Below are 19,581 nucleotides of genomic sequence, written 5' to 3' on the forward strand. Positions count from 1 at the left end.
AGCTAATTAGCTTTGCTGTAACAAAAACCTCAAAATATAACGGTTTAAAGAAGAAATTTATTTCTTTCCCATATTCCTGCCCTGAGTTGAGCAATTCAGTTTGCTGGGGTAGCTCAGCTGCATGACACCCTTCAAGTTCTCCATTTTCTTCCTGTCTTGTTCCCCACGATCCCCTAGAGCAGGCAAACTGCAACTCAAAGCTCAAACAGAGCCTACTGTCTGTTTCTGTATATAAAGTTTCACTGGAACACAAACACATCCATTTGACTCTGTGTTATCTATGGCTGTTTTGAGGCTGCAAGGGCAGAACTGAGTACCTCAGCGACCTCATGACTACCAAGTCTGAAATATTTATTGTCTGACCCCTTAGAGAAAAAATTGGCAAGCCCTTGCCCTAGAGTTCTGTGGTCATTGGCGTGCCCAAAGCTGGAGCACAGACTCGCCCATGTGCCAGGGAGGGCACAAGGCAGCTGTCTTTTTAGGAGAGGCAGAAGTTGCACATGTAACTTATTTTTCCCTATTTCATTCGTTTTTTTTTTAATTCATTCAACAAATATGGGAACACCAATTTGTGCCAGCCACAACTTCAGCTACCTGAAAATCTCACTGGTGAAAATTAGGTCACATGGCAACCTCCAACCACTAGAAGGTTCAGAAAAAAAAAAAAGTGACTCCAGGTGAGGCTATGAGGCCAGCTTAAGTTCATTATTATTTTTTTTTCTATGTTTTGGCCACACTGCGCAGCACGTGGGATCTTAGTTCCCCAACCAGGGATGGAACGCATGCCCCCTACAGTGGAAGAGCGGTGTCTTAACCACTGGACAGTCACGAAGTCCCTTAAGTTCATTATTATTAACTGCCCACTTTGCAACTATAAAGTGTTACCTGGCAATGAGATTATGTGGTTAAGGAAAAAAATAGGGAATAGCTAGCCCTGGAGAAGAATGAGGATGGAAAGCAAGACATCAAAAAGAATATTTTCATGTGATTAAGGTTCCATAATAGAAGATTGGGCTTCTTAAGTAATAAGTGTTTATCAAGCTTCTGCTATATTCTCAGCTTTGGGAATATAGTGGTGAAAAAGCCATGTGGCCTCTATGGATTTTGAAATATAGCAATCTAGTTAATATCTGAGAAGATAGTGTGATGTCTGTGTTTTTTCTAAGACCCTTACTTCATACAGGGAAGACCACTTACTGTTCCTTTCCCAACTGAGCAATAAGTTTCCTCCTGAGTAAGAAGTTGATTTTATATATAGACAAACTAATATTTGCTTCATCAGCTTCTTTTCTCTTAAGTCTGAACTACACATTTATTCTTTCAGAGGCAAGAAATAAAATTCCAAACACAGATAATGGTCTACATGTGATTTCCCATAAAGAACTTATAAACTAATTAATATTTTGGAAACAGTATATCTTATATACTGTTTCAGAGAAGCAGTCCACTGAATTTATAATTTTGTAAGGATTGGGCCATTGACTGACTAGTTTGTGGCTAATATTGTTATAATTACAGTAGAAACAAAAGACCAAAACAACTGACCTGAACCAAGTGTTTTCATTTACAAGTCAATTTTATAAAAAGTATCTAATTTGATCCTCACAGGAACCACATGATATAGATATGATTTAATAGATTAAGGAGATAGGAAATGAAGATGGAAATCTGAAATCTGATCTTTTAATTCTGTCCCTGACATGCATCTGATTTGTTTGAAAAATTAAAAATAACAAGGATGAAAGTCTAAGAGGGGAATTGTGTATAAATTTGGATCTGACTACAATAGAATTTGTTACAATTTGGATAGACGTCTACAATATAGGACTGCCCTGGTGGTGCAGAGGTTAAGAATCCTCCTGCCACTGCAGGGGACACTGGTTCAAGCCCTGGTCCAGGAAGATCCCACATGCCGCAGAGCAACTAAGCCCGTGAGCCACAACTACTGAGCCTGCACTCTAGAGCCTGTGAGCCACAGCTACTGAACCCTCATGCTGCAGCTACTGAAGCCCATGTGCCTAGAGCCCATGCTCCACAACAAGAGAGCCACTGCAATGAGAAGCCCATGCACCGCAATGAAGACCCAACACAGCCAAAAATAAATAAATAAATAAATATTTTTTTTTTTAAAAAAAGAAGTCTATAATATATAATAAAATAGAACAGAAGAGAATGAGGAAAGCCAGGACTCTTAATGAAGCGTTATGCTCACTTAACTTCTGGATGTCCAGTGAATCATGATATCTGGAAATGGGACCCAAGAAACTGGCCATTTAATGAACCACTAAGGTGATTTTGATCAATAGTCAAATTGCAGGGTTATAATCTAAGAGGCTTCTGGAGTCCTGGGTTAAAGTAAAAAGGATATGACACGGATCCTGGCACTTGGAATGGAAAAGAGAAAGGTTTGTGAACATTAATTCATTTATTTATGAACAAATATTTATTAAACGTATACGATATGCCAGGCCCTGTGCTAGGTGCTGGGAGACATGGGGAACAAAAGAATTGAAGCTTTTCTACTCCTGAAGTTTACACTCAAGATAAACATGTCGAAAGAAACAAAGAGAGCCATGATGACAGACTGGACCAGAACAATAAAACAGCGAAAATGTTTCTGAATTGCTCTAAAATGTCTAATACTGAATATTAGGGAAAGTGTGCTTTCCTTTAAAAGGAGGAATCAAGAAATGTAATTATGATGTTAAGAAATATGTTCCTTTCGACCTTGCCTGCACCTGCCCGGAGCCAGTGATCTTTCATGCACTCCGCATCCAGTGAGATGCGCTGCACACCGACGGAGCGGACATGGGCAGAGTGATGGTGGCCAGGCTTGGACTGGGGCTGCTGCTTCTGGCACTGCTCTTACCTACGCAGATTTATTCAAATCAAACAACTGTTGTAACGCCTTCAAGTAATTCCTCCCAGCGTACCTCAGCTGTCCCCAATCCAGCGAATGCCACCACCAAGGCAAGTGGTGGTGCTCTGCAGTCAACAGCCAGTCTCTTGGTGATCTCGGTCTCCCTTCTACAGCTCTACTGTTAAGAGACTCAGGCCAAGAAACATCTATACTTCCCATCCTCTAAACCCAATTCAGATGGCATCCAGACATCCAGTGTGACAAGGGAAAAAAAACAAACAAACAGATCTTCATTGAATGAATCTGCTAGTTCCACACCTTATTTTATTGACAGAAACTGTTGAGGATCCCAAATTTGATTGGTTTGAAGAGCATGTGCAGGGTTTGACTAGATGATGAATGCCAATATTAAATATGCTGGAGTTTCCTGTACAAGATGAAGAGAGACAACATCCAAAATTAGTTAAGAGATGATTTCCTTAAATGTGGCTTAAGAAGTATGGACACATGGGCTTCCCTGGTGGCGCAGTGGTTGAGAGTCCGCCTGCCGATGCAGGGGACACGGGTTCGTGCCCCGGTCTGGGAAGATCCCACATGCCGCAGAGCGGCTAGGCCCGTGAGCCATGGCTGCTGAGCCTGCGCGTCCGGAGCCTGTGCTCCGCAAGGGGAGAGGCCACAACAGTGAGAGGCCCGCCTATCGCAAAAAAAAAAAAAAAAAAAAAAAAAAAAAAAAAAAAAAGAAGTATGGACACATAAAACTCTACCTTGAAAGTGAAAATAGATTTTATCTTACCTAGAGATAAAGAATGGGATGTGGAACAGAGATTCAGTTTTCATTTGTTCATTAAATTTATAAGGCCATAAAACAATGAGGTAAAACAAAGCTTCTGTGATTCTATTTATATGTACATTAGAAGGAACTTCCAGGTGTTACTGTAAATCCTCAATGTGTTGTTTCAGTAGTACTAATTTAATGCTGATGTACTCTAGAGAAAATTTTATGTTAAGCTATCGCTGTTCTCTTGGGAACTGAACTCTTTCTTTCCCTTGGGGTTTGGGTTTGACATTGCATTTGAATTTTTATATAGTCATTGATATGTACCAGGGCAATGATGGATTGGAATCTACCCCAAATCCAAGCATAATGAGTATATTTTGCTTACATATTTATCAACTATTCTTATTCAAAAAGAGCAGTAGATTCATTTAGCTAAACAGATAACAAAGAGTAGAATTACATTGATCTCAACTAATTTCAAAATGCTTTTTATTTCTGCATATGTCGAATACTTTTTACAGTTTAAAAAATGATCTGTTTTGAAGGTAAGATTGACAAATCTTGAAATTAAAAAGGCAAATATGTGAAGGAGTTAAACAATAAATCAAATATATTTGGCAAGGGAAGACTGGAAGCTTGCTTACATTAAATTCAGAAAAACTTTTATACTCTTTTCTGTAAATACTTCTTTTTAAACTGAATCAGAATAGCCACATTTGGAACACTTTATGTTATCATTCAATATTTTTAGATAGTTAGAACCTGGTCCTAAGCCTAAAATGGGCTTGATTTTGGAAAGTAAATCTTTTCACAACTGTCTTTATGCACAGAAACCTTTTTAAAAATAGACACTCCCTAAAGTCTTTTGTTTGCATGGTCACACACTGATGCTTAGATGTTCCGAAATCTAATATGGCCACAGTAGTCTTGATAACCAGTCATTTTTTTTCCATCTTTAGAAATCTACACTGGAACAACCATATCCAACAGATCTCAAGCTACTGTGTGTGTGAATGAACATTCTCTTTTGTTTCATACCTGAATGCTGTACATCTATTTTGGATTGTATATTGTGTTTGTGTATTTATGCTTTGATTCATAGTAACTTCTCTTGTTATGGAATTGATTTGCATTAAACACAAACTGTAAATAAAAATATGGCTGAAAGAGCAAAAAAAAAGAAATGTGTTCCTTTCAATTTTGTCCAGAGTGGGTTTCAGCTGGTATAAGGAGATGTTAGATTTAGAATAATCTCTGAAAAAGTAAGAAAGTAAGACAAGGGCATGGGTTGGGTACAGGCCTGGGAAGGCAGATGCTCTGAAGAACAACAGTTGAAGCTATGCAAGTGAATGAATGGATCTAGAAAGTGATGCTGTAAAGAGAAGAAGACTGATGCTAAAATTGTTGGCTTTCATACTCAGAGATAAGAAGCAAGGTGAAAGAAAGAAAGAAAGAATGAATGAAAGAAAGAATGAAAGAAAGAAAGGAAGGAAGAAAGAAAGGAAGGAAGGAAGGAAGGAGGGAAGGAAGAAAAAGAGAGAGAGAAAGGGAAGAAAGGAAGAAAGAAAGAAAGAGAAAGAAAAGAAAGAAAGGAAAAGCGGTAATATTATGGAAAGGCAGAAACAAGGATAATAGCAGAATGAGAGCAGAAAGGGCAGAATTAGGAAACTGCATAACTGGAAACCATGAAGGAAGAATTTCAAGGATGGAGTTGAGGTCATAGAACGGCCAACAAGCATAAGGACTGGGGAGGGCCATTGGAGTAAAAGTCAAACTTAACATGTTTGACTGCAGATCTAGGAATGTGATGGGAAATGGAAGGGAGATTTCAGAGTATGTGATGGTGAACAGGCAGATAAAATTTAGGGGCAGCAGTTACAGGCTGGCCAGTGAAGAATAAAAATTAAAAGTTGCTCAAAGACCTATTAGGTTAAAGTTAAGAGGCCATAGAAGACCTGAGCATTATTGAAAAATAAAAACAAAAAAAGTCCATTTAGAGGAAGTAATAGAAAATTATAAAAAAAGAGTGGACAATTCTATAAATGGGGAAGAAATGGGTCCAGTGGAGCTTTAACAATTAGGAATATCATGGCATTTCAAGTCATTTTATTCTAAAAATAGATCACCTAGATCTATTCAAACACAATTGTTAACAGTTTTACTTTCATTTACTTGTTTTAGCTTCTGAACAGGGAAGGAGGTCAGCTTGCAGACCACTAGGCATTGCAATGACATTACCAAGGTAAAATCTTCCAGTCTATGTAAATGTGCTTATCTGTGTTTTCCCCAGGTGGCCATCTAACCCCCTCAATATTTTTTCCACCAGGTGGCAATGCCCCCTTACTATTGAAGAACTGAAAACAGCATGATGAGAACAGTGAATAATCTGGATTTCTGAAAGGACATTCTGACAACTGTCTTTGTTTAGAAAGGTGACATTTTCATCAGAGTTGCCTCCTGGAAAATCCATTACAGATTCCCAAACTGCTGATTATATACAACCTGAACAGAAAGGGAGGGTGACAGAGTGCTTTATGTCAAAAGAAGGTCACCTAACGTCTTGAGCTAACAGTGAGTTCATCTAGAATGAAGGAAAAAAACTTTTCATAATCTGGAATTTGGGGAGCATTGGGCAAAATAATAGAATTTCTGAGATAGTCTTGAGAAAGAAAGGATGGCTGAAATAATTAAGAAAGAACACAGAATGAGGGAGGAAGGGAAAGATTCAAGGGATTCATAAATATTTCTAAATTAGTAATCAATATATGTTTAATAAATGGATGAAAGGAGAGAGGAAAGAGACCCATATACAATCTGTTAGTATCCAGTCCTCCAGAAGTTGCTGAAAACATGAAAGGAAACATTATTTAAAATTCAAGTTTAGAGTATAGAGCGGGACAAGGGTCAGCAAACTATGGTCCACGGCCCAAATCTGGCCTCCCACTCATTTTCACAAATAAAGTTTTGTTGGACCAGCCGCTCTTATTCATTTGCATACTGTCTCTGGCAGCTTCTATGCCTTATAACAGCAGAAACATGTATTTGCAACAGAGACCATCTAACCGGCAAACCCTAAAATACTATTTGGCCCTCTACAGTAAAGTTTGCTGATCCCTGGAGTAGTATTTAAAAGCATGAGTTTTGGAACCAGACAAATCTCAGCCCCAGTTTTAATCCTTAAGAGCTGCTTGGCCCTGAACAAATTTTAAGGATTAAAGCAAGTTCTGAAAACACTTCGCACACTGCTTGTACATAGAAATCATGTTACCCATCACTGTCTTTCTCTCATAAACTAAATGAGAAGCTGAGATAATTTCCTCAACTCCACCAGCCTTTAAACACCAAAACCAAAATCCTTTGTCATTTACAGAGCCATGAAACAAACGACCTCTCTTTCATTCTCATGAGGATGTTTTCTCCAAGTAACCCCTCTCTGTTTCAAGGCCTGGGGCCTGACTCTTCAAAATGCAACAGTAATGAAAAGTTAAGAGGATGTGGGGTATGTGTTTGGGGGTGACCCTGAGTGCTTCTGACACTGGATATCTCAGGTCTAAATCTTGCTTACAGAATCTGTAAAGATGATTTGGATGTTTCTCATTCTAGTGTCTAACGAATCCAATGCTTAGCTGCCAGTTAAGGCCCTTGGCAAACACCTGTAGGAGAAATGTCTAAATGTAAACTGTGAATCACTGGAAATGGGAACTCTGTCAAAATAAGGGAATTAAGTTCATTAAAGGTGTGGTAGCTTAATTTTCTGTGCCAGCCCATAATGATCAGGGATGGCACTAAATGCTCAACTAGTGCAAACCCACCCAAACTTGGCAGAATAAATGACCCCAACCAACCCAGCCACTTGGCTTTCTCCCTGGGTTAAATGCGCTTAAATTAGTAAAAATTGCATTTGGATGGTGGGCTTTTCTTGTCTTCTAGATTGGAGCTGTGTTGTATCAACACCATAAGGACAAAAAGCAGAGAAGACTCTGCTCGTGGGGTGGTGTGCTTGACCTCTTCAGGTGAGAAAAGTTGTCACCAGAGTTGCAGGGTCTTTGGGACCACGTTGGCCATGGCACAGAGTCAGTGGGGAGTGGGCAGAATGTGACAGTGGCCCACCCTCAGACACACAGACCTTAAAAGTGAAGTGAGGCTCTCGTGGGCATGTGGCAATGCACCAAAACACAATGTAGGGCTTCCCTGGTGGCACAGTGGTTGAGAGTCTGCCTGCCAGTGCAGGGGACACGGGTTCGAGCCCTGGTCCAGGAAGATCCCACGTGCTACGGAGCAACCAAGCCCGTGCACCCCAACTACTGAGCCTGCGCTCTAGAGCCCGCGAGACACAACTACTGAGCCCACGTGCCACAACTACTGAAGCCCACGTGCCTAGAGCCCGTGCTCTGCAACAAGAGAAGCCACCGCAATGAGAAGCCTGTGCACCGCAACGAAGAGTAGCCCCTGCTCACCGCAGCTAGAGAGAGCCCGCGCACAACAACAAAGACCCAATGCAGCCAAAAATAAATTAAAAATTTATTTTAAAAAACCCACGATGTATTTGCTACTTTCTATGAGGAGCAGAGATGTTCCTAGTAATAGCAAGGGACACTGTATCTGGTTCAACCGATACTTTCTTAAATCATTCAATATGTCTGAAGTCTATTCTACACATATGATGTATACAGATGAATTTATTCACCCGAGATTCACTGAGAGCTTTTCTAAGTGCCCTGGGTAGAAGATGAATTCTATGAGTTCTGCCCTCATAGAACTTAGGTTCAGGTACAAGAGATAGGCTTCAATACAAAGAGTTATAATATCGTTCAAATAATGGTAACTGCAGGATAAAGGCTGGGTACTAGGTAAGCAGAGAAAGGAGTTAAAGCAATTAAGTAATGCTTCACCAAATAGTGATGTTGGATCTGGACCATGAAAGGTATAGCAATGGTGAAATGTAGTGTTACTCCCTGGTCCTCTGTCCTCCTTTATATTTTACAAGAAGAGAACTGAAGAGTTACTAAAAAATAGTAACAGCTACAGATACATATTCTTCTCTCCTTTTCTTAGCCCTGTTGGATTTCCTTAAAATCCAGATGAAACAAGTGGACTTTTGGAAAATAACTTTTCAGCAAAATGGCGTACCTATGGTTTCACGACATGCCAATTATTTCTTTGAAATTTCTGTCTGTCAGGCATAAATGGACAAGAGGAAACATGATGTAAATCCTTTGATACCAATCATCTTTACAGTTACACTGGGGTATTAGCAGACCTGGCAGCCCTTTTATTAAAAGAAAAAGGGATTGGGAAGTGACCACTGACACTGACCACACTTAGTTAGAAAAAAAAGGCATAATTGGGATTCATTTTTTCAACATATGTTTTATTGTTTGCTTATTTATTTTTTGTCATAAAATCTTCATGGTCAAATTAATTGAGGTATCTATAGCAACTGATGGTCATTTTGTCTTTCACAACAGAGCTGGCTTAAATAATATTTCCTAACCATTATTAAGTCAGAATAAATGAGTTGTAAAAGGTTATATTTTAGGTAATCGAATAAACATTTATTGAGCACCTGTAATGTGTAATGTAACAGGCAATGGATACGAGAGAAACAATTATGATCACAACAGACACAAACCATTACCTTCTTCATCTGATGCAAGAAACAGACATTTTATAGTCAGAGTGATGATTTTTAAAAAGTAAAAGCCAAAAAGATTTTCAACTAGGATGTGAAAGAGGAAGAAAATTACAATTGAATGGAAAGTGGGAATGTGGCTGAGAATGGAAAGAGCAGAAAGGCTATCTAATTAATAGAGAATTGGCTTAAATTTTATTGGCAGGGAGAAGTTTTCATGCTTTTACTATAGCCTTCGGGCTTTGGCTTAACTAAAGGATTCACACCAAAGTACTTGCATTTTAAGAGAAAAAATATATAACAAAATGAGTTAATATGGGAAATATTAACTGTTATTAATATTAAATATGAATATAGTGAGAGAAGGCTAAAAAAAACAACCCTTAATCATAAAAAATGGGAAAAGAAAAAAGGATGCTTGTTTTAAAAATATAAAAAGTTATAAAATCCTTTCTATAAAGGTTTCCCTACCATAGAAATTTCAGCCTCAGATAATGGGAGCCTACTTTCCCCCCACTCTGTTCACTCCTCCCCCCAACATCTTCTGCCGTCTGAGTTCTGCACTGGACTCTCATTCTTTGGATACAGCAGAAAATGTTGACTACTTCCACTTTTGGAGGTGTTAATGCATTTTCTTGGATGATATTTATAGAGAAAACTCAAGGAGAAAAATTTGTTAATCAAAATACGAAAGCTATTTCTGGAGTTAATTCTTAGTAGCATTTCTTGTTGTAACCTGTGGCTATTTAAGGGGAAAAACTGTGCCATTTTCCAGCTTCTACATTCACAGTGTGAGATACCAGGCCCTGCATACATGGGAGTAGATTTGAGAAGTCTTGCATAGGCTCTGATTTCCTACAAAGGTCAGAGGTTTGCTGTAAAGTAGAATTTAGGAAGCATTTATTAAAAGTGTAATAATGTTAAAATCATGCAAAAGGTGTAATATTTAGACTCCATAGAGGTCTTCCTTCAAGGTTTACCCACTTAAGATTTATGTCATTATGTGGCAATAGGAAACGGAGTTGTCGCTTTTTTGGTTGGTTGTTTCTCCTTCAGTGTTATTGCCAGGCAAACTTTATGGCGTTGGAGATAATAATAATATCAACAAATAACAATACTTATTTTGTGTTTCTTTACTAATTATCCATTGAGAAAATCAAAATCTTTACCAAATTTTCTCAGAGAAACTTCAAAACCTTCAGTGAGAGGAATATCCGGTATTCTTATCTTCTATGGGTCATAAAAAGAATTGTATTTGCTGAATATGTGCAAGATGTGGTGCTAAGACCTTTACAGCAGCCCAGGCTTCAGGAACACCACACGGGGTAATTGTGCCTGATTATCTCTATAGACAGAAGCAGAAGCTAAGATAAGAAGCAGTTAAATAATGCGGTCCAAGTACCCAGCTGGTTAGTACTGGAGCCCAAATCCCAGCCCAGCAGTTTAATTCTTGTGCATTGAAGCATAACAACATGCTGTAGAAATAGGTCAACACACACTTAACAGTGACATCATGACCTGGGGTACTGTGCTTTTTTTTTTCTTTTCCTTTTTCCTTAGTATAAGAGTAAAATAACACTCAGTGCAAAACCCCAGAAAACTTAAGAAAATCAGAGGAGTACACATCAGCACTACCTAAATAAACAGTGATTGCACAACCTCTTAACACGTTAGACTGCTGGGTGTCACTTAGTTTTTTAATATATAAATGTATTAATGATATTATCATTTTATTGTAGCCTTCCTTTTTATTTATCAACATATTCTCAACACAGTCTTATGACTGTAAATGTTCTTCTAAATCAGAGATAGGCAATCTCTTGTCCACAGGCCAAATGTGGCCTGCCATCTTTTCTGTAAATAAGGTTTTATTGCAACGCAGCCATGCCTCTCTGTTTACATGTTGTCTATGGCTGCTTTCACGAACTACATTGGCAGAGTTCATAATTGTAACAGAGACTCTGTGACCCACAGACACCAAAATATTTACTATCTTGCCAACTCCTGATCTACTTCTTGATTTCCAATAACTATTCTAATATGGTTATAACAAAATTCCACAGTAGTATTTAAGTAAATAGGGGTGTGGCATACTTTTAACATTTTCATGGAATAACAAAACTTCCTGCTGTTTGGGAGAAGAAAAAAATTTGGCCCAATATCTCCTATAACCTAATAAAAATGCATTAAAACACTTATCATGGGTTTCCTAAAAAAAAACAATGTATAGGGTGAGAATATGATCTATCAACTCATTTATAAGCCAGACAGGATAACAATAGTTCTACCTGGACTGTCCACAGCAAACTGAGTTCTATGGCCACCTCCTACTGTTTAACAATCCGATCATCATTTTCTCATGTCAACTAGGTCTCCAGCTACATTGTTTTCTGGCAATCGCCTTCCAATCTTCTCTTTCCTCACCACTAGCTTCTCCTTTCTTTCTCTGAATGTTCCTCTAGAAGAAAGTAACCTTCATCCCAGGTAACTTGGGCACCCATCCTGCCCCTACCCTTCCTTCAAATTCTCTCCCTGTGCTGCAAATAGAGAAATCCCATGGGTTTTTACAACGAATCTCTGAGATCTTCATGCCTTCTCTCTTGATGCTTGACAATGTTCTCTGCACAGTTTGTTCACTAGAGAGTACATGAGTTTTATGTGGTGCTAGAGCTATTAAAGTGAACATTTTGAGAAAGAAGGGGGAAAAAAAGTTAAAGAAACAAGGAGTTTCTTTCCCAAAAATGCTCCATGGTGGCTCCAAAAGGGCCCCTGCTCGGAAATGCTGAATCTTGTGTATGAACCCTTCAATGGCAAAGAAAAACAGGCCACCCTTATTAGAAATTTTCTACAGCTAGAGATGTAACATCATAGCTAAATTCAGTCGGAGACAGGTCGAGCAACAAAAACCAGGAGCCAAAGCAGTCTAGTCGGCTCTGAAATTTGATTCAGGCACCAGATTATGAATAGATTTAACTAGTTCGCCAAATGAAAATGTAGATTTTGGCACCATCTGAATTTTTTTGTGGGGGAGGGGGTATTCTATATGTGGAGTCCCAGTACACGCTGAAAGGATATGAAAAAGAGCTTTTTATATTCTATAACTACTCAGTGTATGTTAAGGGAAAAAAATCAGTTAACCCAATAAATGCCAAAAAAAAAAATCCAGCCTCTTTTTACTACCTAGAGCATCCAAGTTCTTCTATTAACCTTATTATATAATGCAAGCTTTTCCATTATTCAAAATGACACAGCATCAACCATGAATAGCCAAGTAGCTACCCATGTAAACTTATGACTAAATTGCTTACATCTGACCCAGTCCCTTTCTGGAGGAACTGTGATATGGCAAGAGGCTCAAATCCCACAGCAGGTAAATAGCACGTTGTCAGTAAGGATATGGAAATCAAATTTTAATTGTCCTGAGGTTTCTCAGATTCCCCTTCCGTTCCTGATGAGGGGGGCAATGTGTGCCACTGACACAATGAACTTCAATTTCCTTCTATTTCCTTAGCATTGGCCCTCAGAGCACTATAATTCTAGACTTTGTGATGAGAAACAAAGATTAAAACAAATGAAAATAAATGATGGAGCATGGGGATCCCTTTCTACCACCACCTTGCAACCTGCTTCTCCTCAATCTCCAGTCTTGTACCACTTTGTTTTAATAAAAGTTTCCAAATTGTCCTCCGTTAAAACATACTGTTCTAACACCAAAAAGCTAACTATACTGAAAAGCTGCCCTAAGGCTATTCGATGCACACAAAAGAGAATTCAATAAAAACACATTTGATTAAAAAGGCACCTATTACTAGAAATATCATAAGCAACTTTTGATAACTCTCTTTTAGCTACAACATGGTGCTTCTGGATAGATTGAAAGACTAATATTCAAACAAATCTGCTTCTGTTCCATATGCGTGTTGAGTGAGTCCTGCACTGAAGTTCTGGTGTTTTCAGCAGAAGAATGTAAAGTTTAGTCTGTGCACAATGAGAAGAGAGGACTGTCAGACCCTGCATCTCTAAAGGTTATGTAGTGAGGTAGCGAGGGCCCAAGTTCAAGGCTCTACCACTTTATGGCTGCATGACCTTGATCAAAGGTCCTAATCTTTCCAAGACACAGGTTCTTCTTCTCAACATTAAGGTAACGATACTAATCTAATGAGATTTAAAAATATAGTAGATAATATAAGGAAAATTTCCATTCAAAATACATTCGATGAGTGTCATCTATATGCAAGTCACTGAGGGGGGAATAATAAATGGGAAATAGTTTCTACTCAAAAAGAAATGACCCCTCCAGAGCAAGCACACAGCTATAGACGTTTCTGAATTTAGTACAGGCTAGTCAGGGGCAAGGAAACAGAATGCAAGAGGAAAAGTGAGTTTCTTGCGTGTCATGTGGGAAAAGTACAAATAAAAATAATAAATAGTACAAATAAAAAGCTGCTTTGCCTTTTAATTCAGCTTTTCTCTTAGGATAGGAACTTTCCTTACCTGATGGCATAGAGCTTTGACTAACATTCACTTTAAAATAAAACCAGGTTATATTCGTACATTCATATAAATTATAAAAATCTAGTTGTTTAATATGTTGTGATGGACTAATTGTATTCCTAAAGCCAGGGATTAAACCAGTTTATATCAGTGTTTACTATGTCACTTGGATAAGCAGTATTTATAGTATTCTATATGGACTGAAAGTGAATTACAGTATCATAGAGTTTTAGTGTGGGAAAAGTCCATGGATTTATCTTGTCCTGCTCTCTATTTTGGCAACAAAGATATTGTAAACATGGAGATAAAGTGTTGTGCAAAGTAACAAACTCAAGTAACAGGGATAAACCCTATTCACAGACTTTTGTCTACTCACTCATTTAGCTCATGGCTAAATCCCAAATTCCTTCAAATTTCTTTTTATATTATCAAATGTTTCAATAAGATATTTACCCTATAGAAATGCAGCAATATTTTGAATCTTTCTTAAAGTTTTATTTTGATTTTTATGTTTAGTTAGAATAAAAACCTCTCAAATCCTCCTTTTCTTTGGCAACTTTAGGTTTTCTGGGTTAAAAAAGTAATTAATTAATTTTTGAAAAAGTTCAAAGGTCACTCTAAATCACCCATTCTTAAGGAAATATATGTAGACAAAATTATGGGTAGCATAGGCTACTAAAAGAGATGGCATGCAAAAAGAGGGAAGTAAGAGGAAAATATCATTAGCTTTTCCTTTACACATCCTTGGTATGTTACTCTTTGTAGGATGCATACTTTTTGCTTACCTAAGTTAAAATAGAGACAAATAATATTTTCAAAGATACAAATTTGAATGGTAAGAAAATTGTGCAGACTTAAAATTGGAGAGTGGTAGTAAATATTTGTCAGAATAAATGTCTCCTGGTTGATGGAATAAGAATGCCAGCAAAATCATATCAAATCTTGAACACACACATACGATTCTCCCAAGATTTGTGTGGTGTCTTCAACTCATGAATGAGCTGGTGAGAGGGGTGGGAAACGAGAATAGAGAAAGTCTAAGGGGCCAGGTGAACACCAAATGCCTTCCGGGAGAAAGAACATGAAATGGTAGAGCATCTCCGAGATGTAGGGTAGTGTGTGTGTGTGTGTGTGTGTGTGTGTGTGTGTGTGTGTGTGAGGGATGCTCCTATACATAACTCTGGATGGGTACTCTTTAAGATAAAGTAGGAGAAACAATTTGGTTTAAGATCCACCAAACATGTCAGTGGACATTTTAATGGACTTGAGATTTAAAGCTTTCCCATAATGGAAACTAACATTTGGCCAAAGATTTCTTTACCTCCCATAATCACTTAGAAGGAACCAGAGGCTTGTACTTCACAAAGGGTGTATTAACCAGTATTAGGTTAATAAAAACAGAAAACTATGTATCTCCTAGCCTCAAGTGAAATGGGAGAGGGGAGAATAGGGCATTTCAAATACAGTAAAACCTACTAAATTTAATTTTTATTTTATCATCTTAGGGAGACTGTTTTTCTCTTCATTCTTCACACTTTGAAAGAAGACCTACAGGAACTTTTTTCCCTAAGCCAAAGAGATACATTGATATTGATTGTATTGCATTAACTATTTAAACAAGTGGCCTACATCTTACTTTCTCCCTAAGATATGGATATGTTGGCATTATTCAAACCATCATAGTATGCTATGACTGCGGAAATACTGCTTGTCTTCATTAAAATGAATATTTCTTGTTCCCAAACACTCTGTAAGGATCTGACAGTGAGAGAACTAGGAGTGAGGAAATTATTCACTTCCCATGATTCAGTTAATAATGAGACCTGATTCCTATCTAAGATGTTGCCTATTGTTGACTACTTTTTTATGGTTTAAATATGTTTCACTTTATTTTGCAATACATGCATATGGACAAGGCAAAGTGATTTATGCTAACAGATTGACCCATGTATACAACTCAACGCATTCTGTAGAATAAAGGGAAATTTTTGTAAAAGATATCAAGGTAGGTATTTCACCCATATATATTTTTAAATACCACAAGTCTATAGACCACATGTGTACAGATAGAAAAACAAACATGAAAACTCTAGAGGTATATTTTGATTACAGACGCCAGTTACTTGTGGTTGGATTTTGCTCTGATTCCGTTCAGGTATGTGATCTAGGAAGCAGTAAAAGGTAGATGTTTAAAAAGTAAAATACAATACAGAAGAAAATGTAAAAGAACAGCCGGACATATGCATATTTTCGGTCTATTAGTGGTGACATATTGCGATGAAAGGGTCTAAGTATTTAGGTTATTTCATTAGCAGAGAAAATATACATGTCCTTTTATTTGCTTTCATTTGTGACACCACTGAGATTTTAACTCAGATATCATTGCCATATAATGGGCACTAAAGTGTTGTTACCAGGGCAATAGCTAGGAAGGTGATGTTACAATGGCATTGGGAGGGTCTCATTTCCTACAATGAACAGCCATTGACTTTACCAGAACAAATAAAAACTGGAAAGAAATTCAATCCAGGAATGGAAAATGTGTATAGCTATGTCTTTCTCTGATCTATTAAGTTCCCAGGATTCTATAATAGATCAAAAAACCTAAGTACAAAGTAAAACTATTCATTGCCTCCTCTTATTTGGTTAATTTGACTGGAAAACTGGGTATAAAATAATTTGTTGGAACAAGCTATATGATATGTTTAATAATAATGTTAGATAATGCTGACATAGCTAAAGTATGGGTTCAATATGGCACATATCGTTAGGGAGTGAGCATGAATACATATGCATGTGCATCTTCATGCACATACGTGCAAACACAAACGTATTCATATACAGTAAGTTCCCTACATACTAATGAGTGCCATTCTGAGAGTGCGTTCGTAAGTCCAATTTGTTCATAAGTCCAACAAAATTACCCTGGGTTCCCAACTAACACAATCAGCTATCTAGTACTGTACTGTAATAGGCCTATAATACTTTTGACACAAATAATACATTAAAACCAAACAAACACAAAAAATAAACATTTTTCTTCTTACAGTACCTTGAAAAGTACAGTCGTACAGTACAACAGCTGGCATACAGGGGCTGGCATCGAGTGAAGAGGCAAGAAGAGTTACTGACTGGAGGAGGGAGAGGAGGTGGGAGATGGTAGAGCTGAAGGATCGTCAGCAATAGGAGATGGAGGGCAACATGCCATTTCACTCACGCCTGACGTTGATGGCACAGGTTCTGGCTCCTTGCTGGATTCGATTCTGTCTACCCTCTTGAAAAAATGATCCAGTGATGTCTGTGTAGTAGCTCTTTTTTTTTCTCTCATCATAGATGGCCCGGTAGCACTGGGTTGCATTTTGAATGGCTGCTGCAACCTTCGTGTACCGTTCTACGTTTGGGTCCTGTGCCTCAAAAACTAGCAGTGCCTCCTCAAATAAAGAAAATCCCCTTGCCATTTCCTGCGTTGTGAATCTGTTCGCTTCCTCCGTTACTTCTTCTTCCTCTTGTCTCTCTTCATCCTTTCTGTGGGGCTCCAATTCCTGGCACTTCTTAGCAGTACCAGCTACATCACTGCTGCTTTTACACCTGCTTCCGGACATCCTGGGCTTGAAATAAAGATACTGTACTACTGTGTACATATACAGTACTGTACAGGAAAGTACACAAAGGCACAACCACTTGTAGAGGCTGCACGCACGAGACAATGTACACCAGACACGTGAACTAACTTACATGATTGGACATGCGAACGCTCGTTTGCATCTTTGAAAGTTCGCAACCTGAAGGTTTGTATGTAGGGGACTTACTCTAGTCATGTTCGTTTCCTATAACTTGGAAAAATGAATTTTTTAAAAAAACAGAATTGAATGTTCATTCTGTGTTTTGTTACAGCCATTTTGCTCGTAGTAAACTTACGGCCAAGTTCTCCCAAGAAAAGTCTAATCAAAACGGAGCAAAACAAAGTAAATCTAACTAAATCGACTATTTTAATTGATAAATAATGTAATGCAGTTAAGATGAAATAGTTATTTAAAAGGAAATTATGAATATACTACATTTTATTATGTCCATAGTATATTTATAAGATGATAAAAGGTCTCATTTGATGAAATCAAAATTCATTCCTTATTTTAAAAAATTATAGAAATATATGATATTTCCTTACCATGATAAAGAACATTTTCCTCAAAACTAAGAGATCAAAAGCAATAGAGGCACTTACACTAAAATCAGCAGGGTAAATTTGGAGACAAATATCACCACTATTATTAAAATTTATGGTGTATACACACACACACACACACACACACACAGATCTTAAAATGGCCTATAATATATGAAAAGATGTTTAATCTCTTTCATAATTTGTGAAACACATATTTGAAAAACACTGACATCACTTTTCTCTTAGATTTGTGAAAAGTGAAAAAATTCTGTTTAGTGAGGATGAGGGAAAATAGGTCCTCTCCTACATTGATTGTAGATATGTAACCTCCCACAAACTTTCCAGAGGGAAATTCAGCAATACCTGTCAAAACTACCCATACACTTCCTTTTTAACCCAGGAATCTCACTTACAGAAATTTGTCTTGAAGATACATCTTCGACAGTATGAAAATACACAAAAATAAAATAATTCATGCATCATTATTTGTAATTGCAAAATACTGGAAACAAAGGAAATGACTCTATTTAAGAAAGGCAGTTAGGGCTTCCCTGGTGGCGCAGTGGTTGAGAGTCCGCCTGCCGATGCAGGGAACACGGGTTCGTGCCCCGGTTTGGGAGGATCCCACATGCCGCGGAGCGGCTGGGCCCGTGAGCCATGGCCGCTGAGCCTGCGTGCCCGGAGCCTGTGCCCCACAGCGGGAGAGGCCACAACAGTGAGAGGCCCGCGTACCGAAAAAAAAAAAAAAAAAGAAAGGCAGTTAAATGAATGATGGCACATTCACACAGCGGAATACTATGCAACTGTAAAAAATGATAAGGAAGATCGCTATTATGTACTAAGATGGAGTGATTTCTGGGATATACTGTTACATGAAAAACATGAATAAATTTTTCTACGTATGTTCATAAAAGAAAGGAGGGGATATAAAAAATACTTATGCATCTTCTCATTTGAGAAAAAGAAATCCACGAAGAATAAGCCAGAAACTAGTGGTATTGATCATCTAAAAAGGATCGGTGAAAACAGGGTGGAACTTCTGGGGACTGGGAAGACAGCATTAGAGATAATGAAAAAATGATGCTTCTGAGTTTGCTTGTTTTGTGTGTATGTATACAACAAACCAACAAACTCAAACAGATTTTTAAGGAAAAACCCCAAATGGAATACAAATAGTGATAAATGAACCTAACTGCATTACTAATGAATAACATAACCAAATTGAGTAGGTTGGGGGAGAAAAATTTAACTTAAGTAAATTGGTCAAAAGCATTTTACTGTACTGTGAGGCTAAATACTTGTACTATAAGGCTAAAGCCAAAATAAGTCTACACAAATACTGTACTCTAGTTAGAAAATAAATTAGCAATGCTAAAGCCATCTTATGTGTATCCTGGGATTGAAAGAATGAGTAAATATACTGTGGAAAATGAGAGCCAGGTTTCATATTGCTGGAGAAAGGAGTTATAAATAAGGAAAGTGGGAAGGCTAGAATGAGCCTTGTGGGTAAGATTGGAATCAGAGGAGTATAAACTCATTGTTTAATAAATACAGATAGATGGACAAATGTGCATGCACATACACTTATTTCCTAGCTCCATCCATTGAGAGGGCCTTGAAACAATTGTATCTCTAGCAATGATCACATC

General features: G+C 37.9%; 1 protein-coding gene across 1 annotated transcript; it reads left to right on the top strand.

Moving 5' to 3' along the window:
• Nucleotides 1-2,808: 2,808 nt before the first annotated feature.
• Nucleotides 2,809-3,045, top strand: LOC308607771 (signal transducer CD24-like; the record flags this gene model as incomplete). The annotated part of the gene is made up of 1 exon (XM_081219997.1): nt 2,809-3,045. The coding sequence occupies one exon, from the start codon at nt 2,809-2,811 to the stop codon at nt 3,043-3,045; it is 237 nt and encodes a 78-aa protein (XP_081076123.1).
• Nucleotides 3,046-19,581: the final 16,536 nt, after the last annotated feature.

The sequence above is a fragment of the Mesoplodon bidens genome (genome assembly GCF_964165515.1).
Source record: "Mesoplodon bidens genome assembly, chromosome: 19".
Lineage (NCBI taxonomy): Eukaryota > Metazoa > Chordata > Mammalia > Artiodactyla > Ziphiidae > Mesoplodon > Mesoplodon bidens.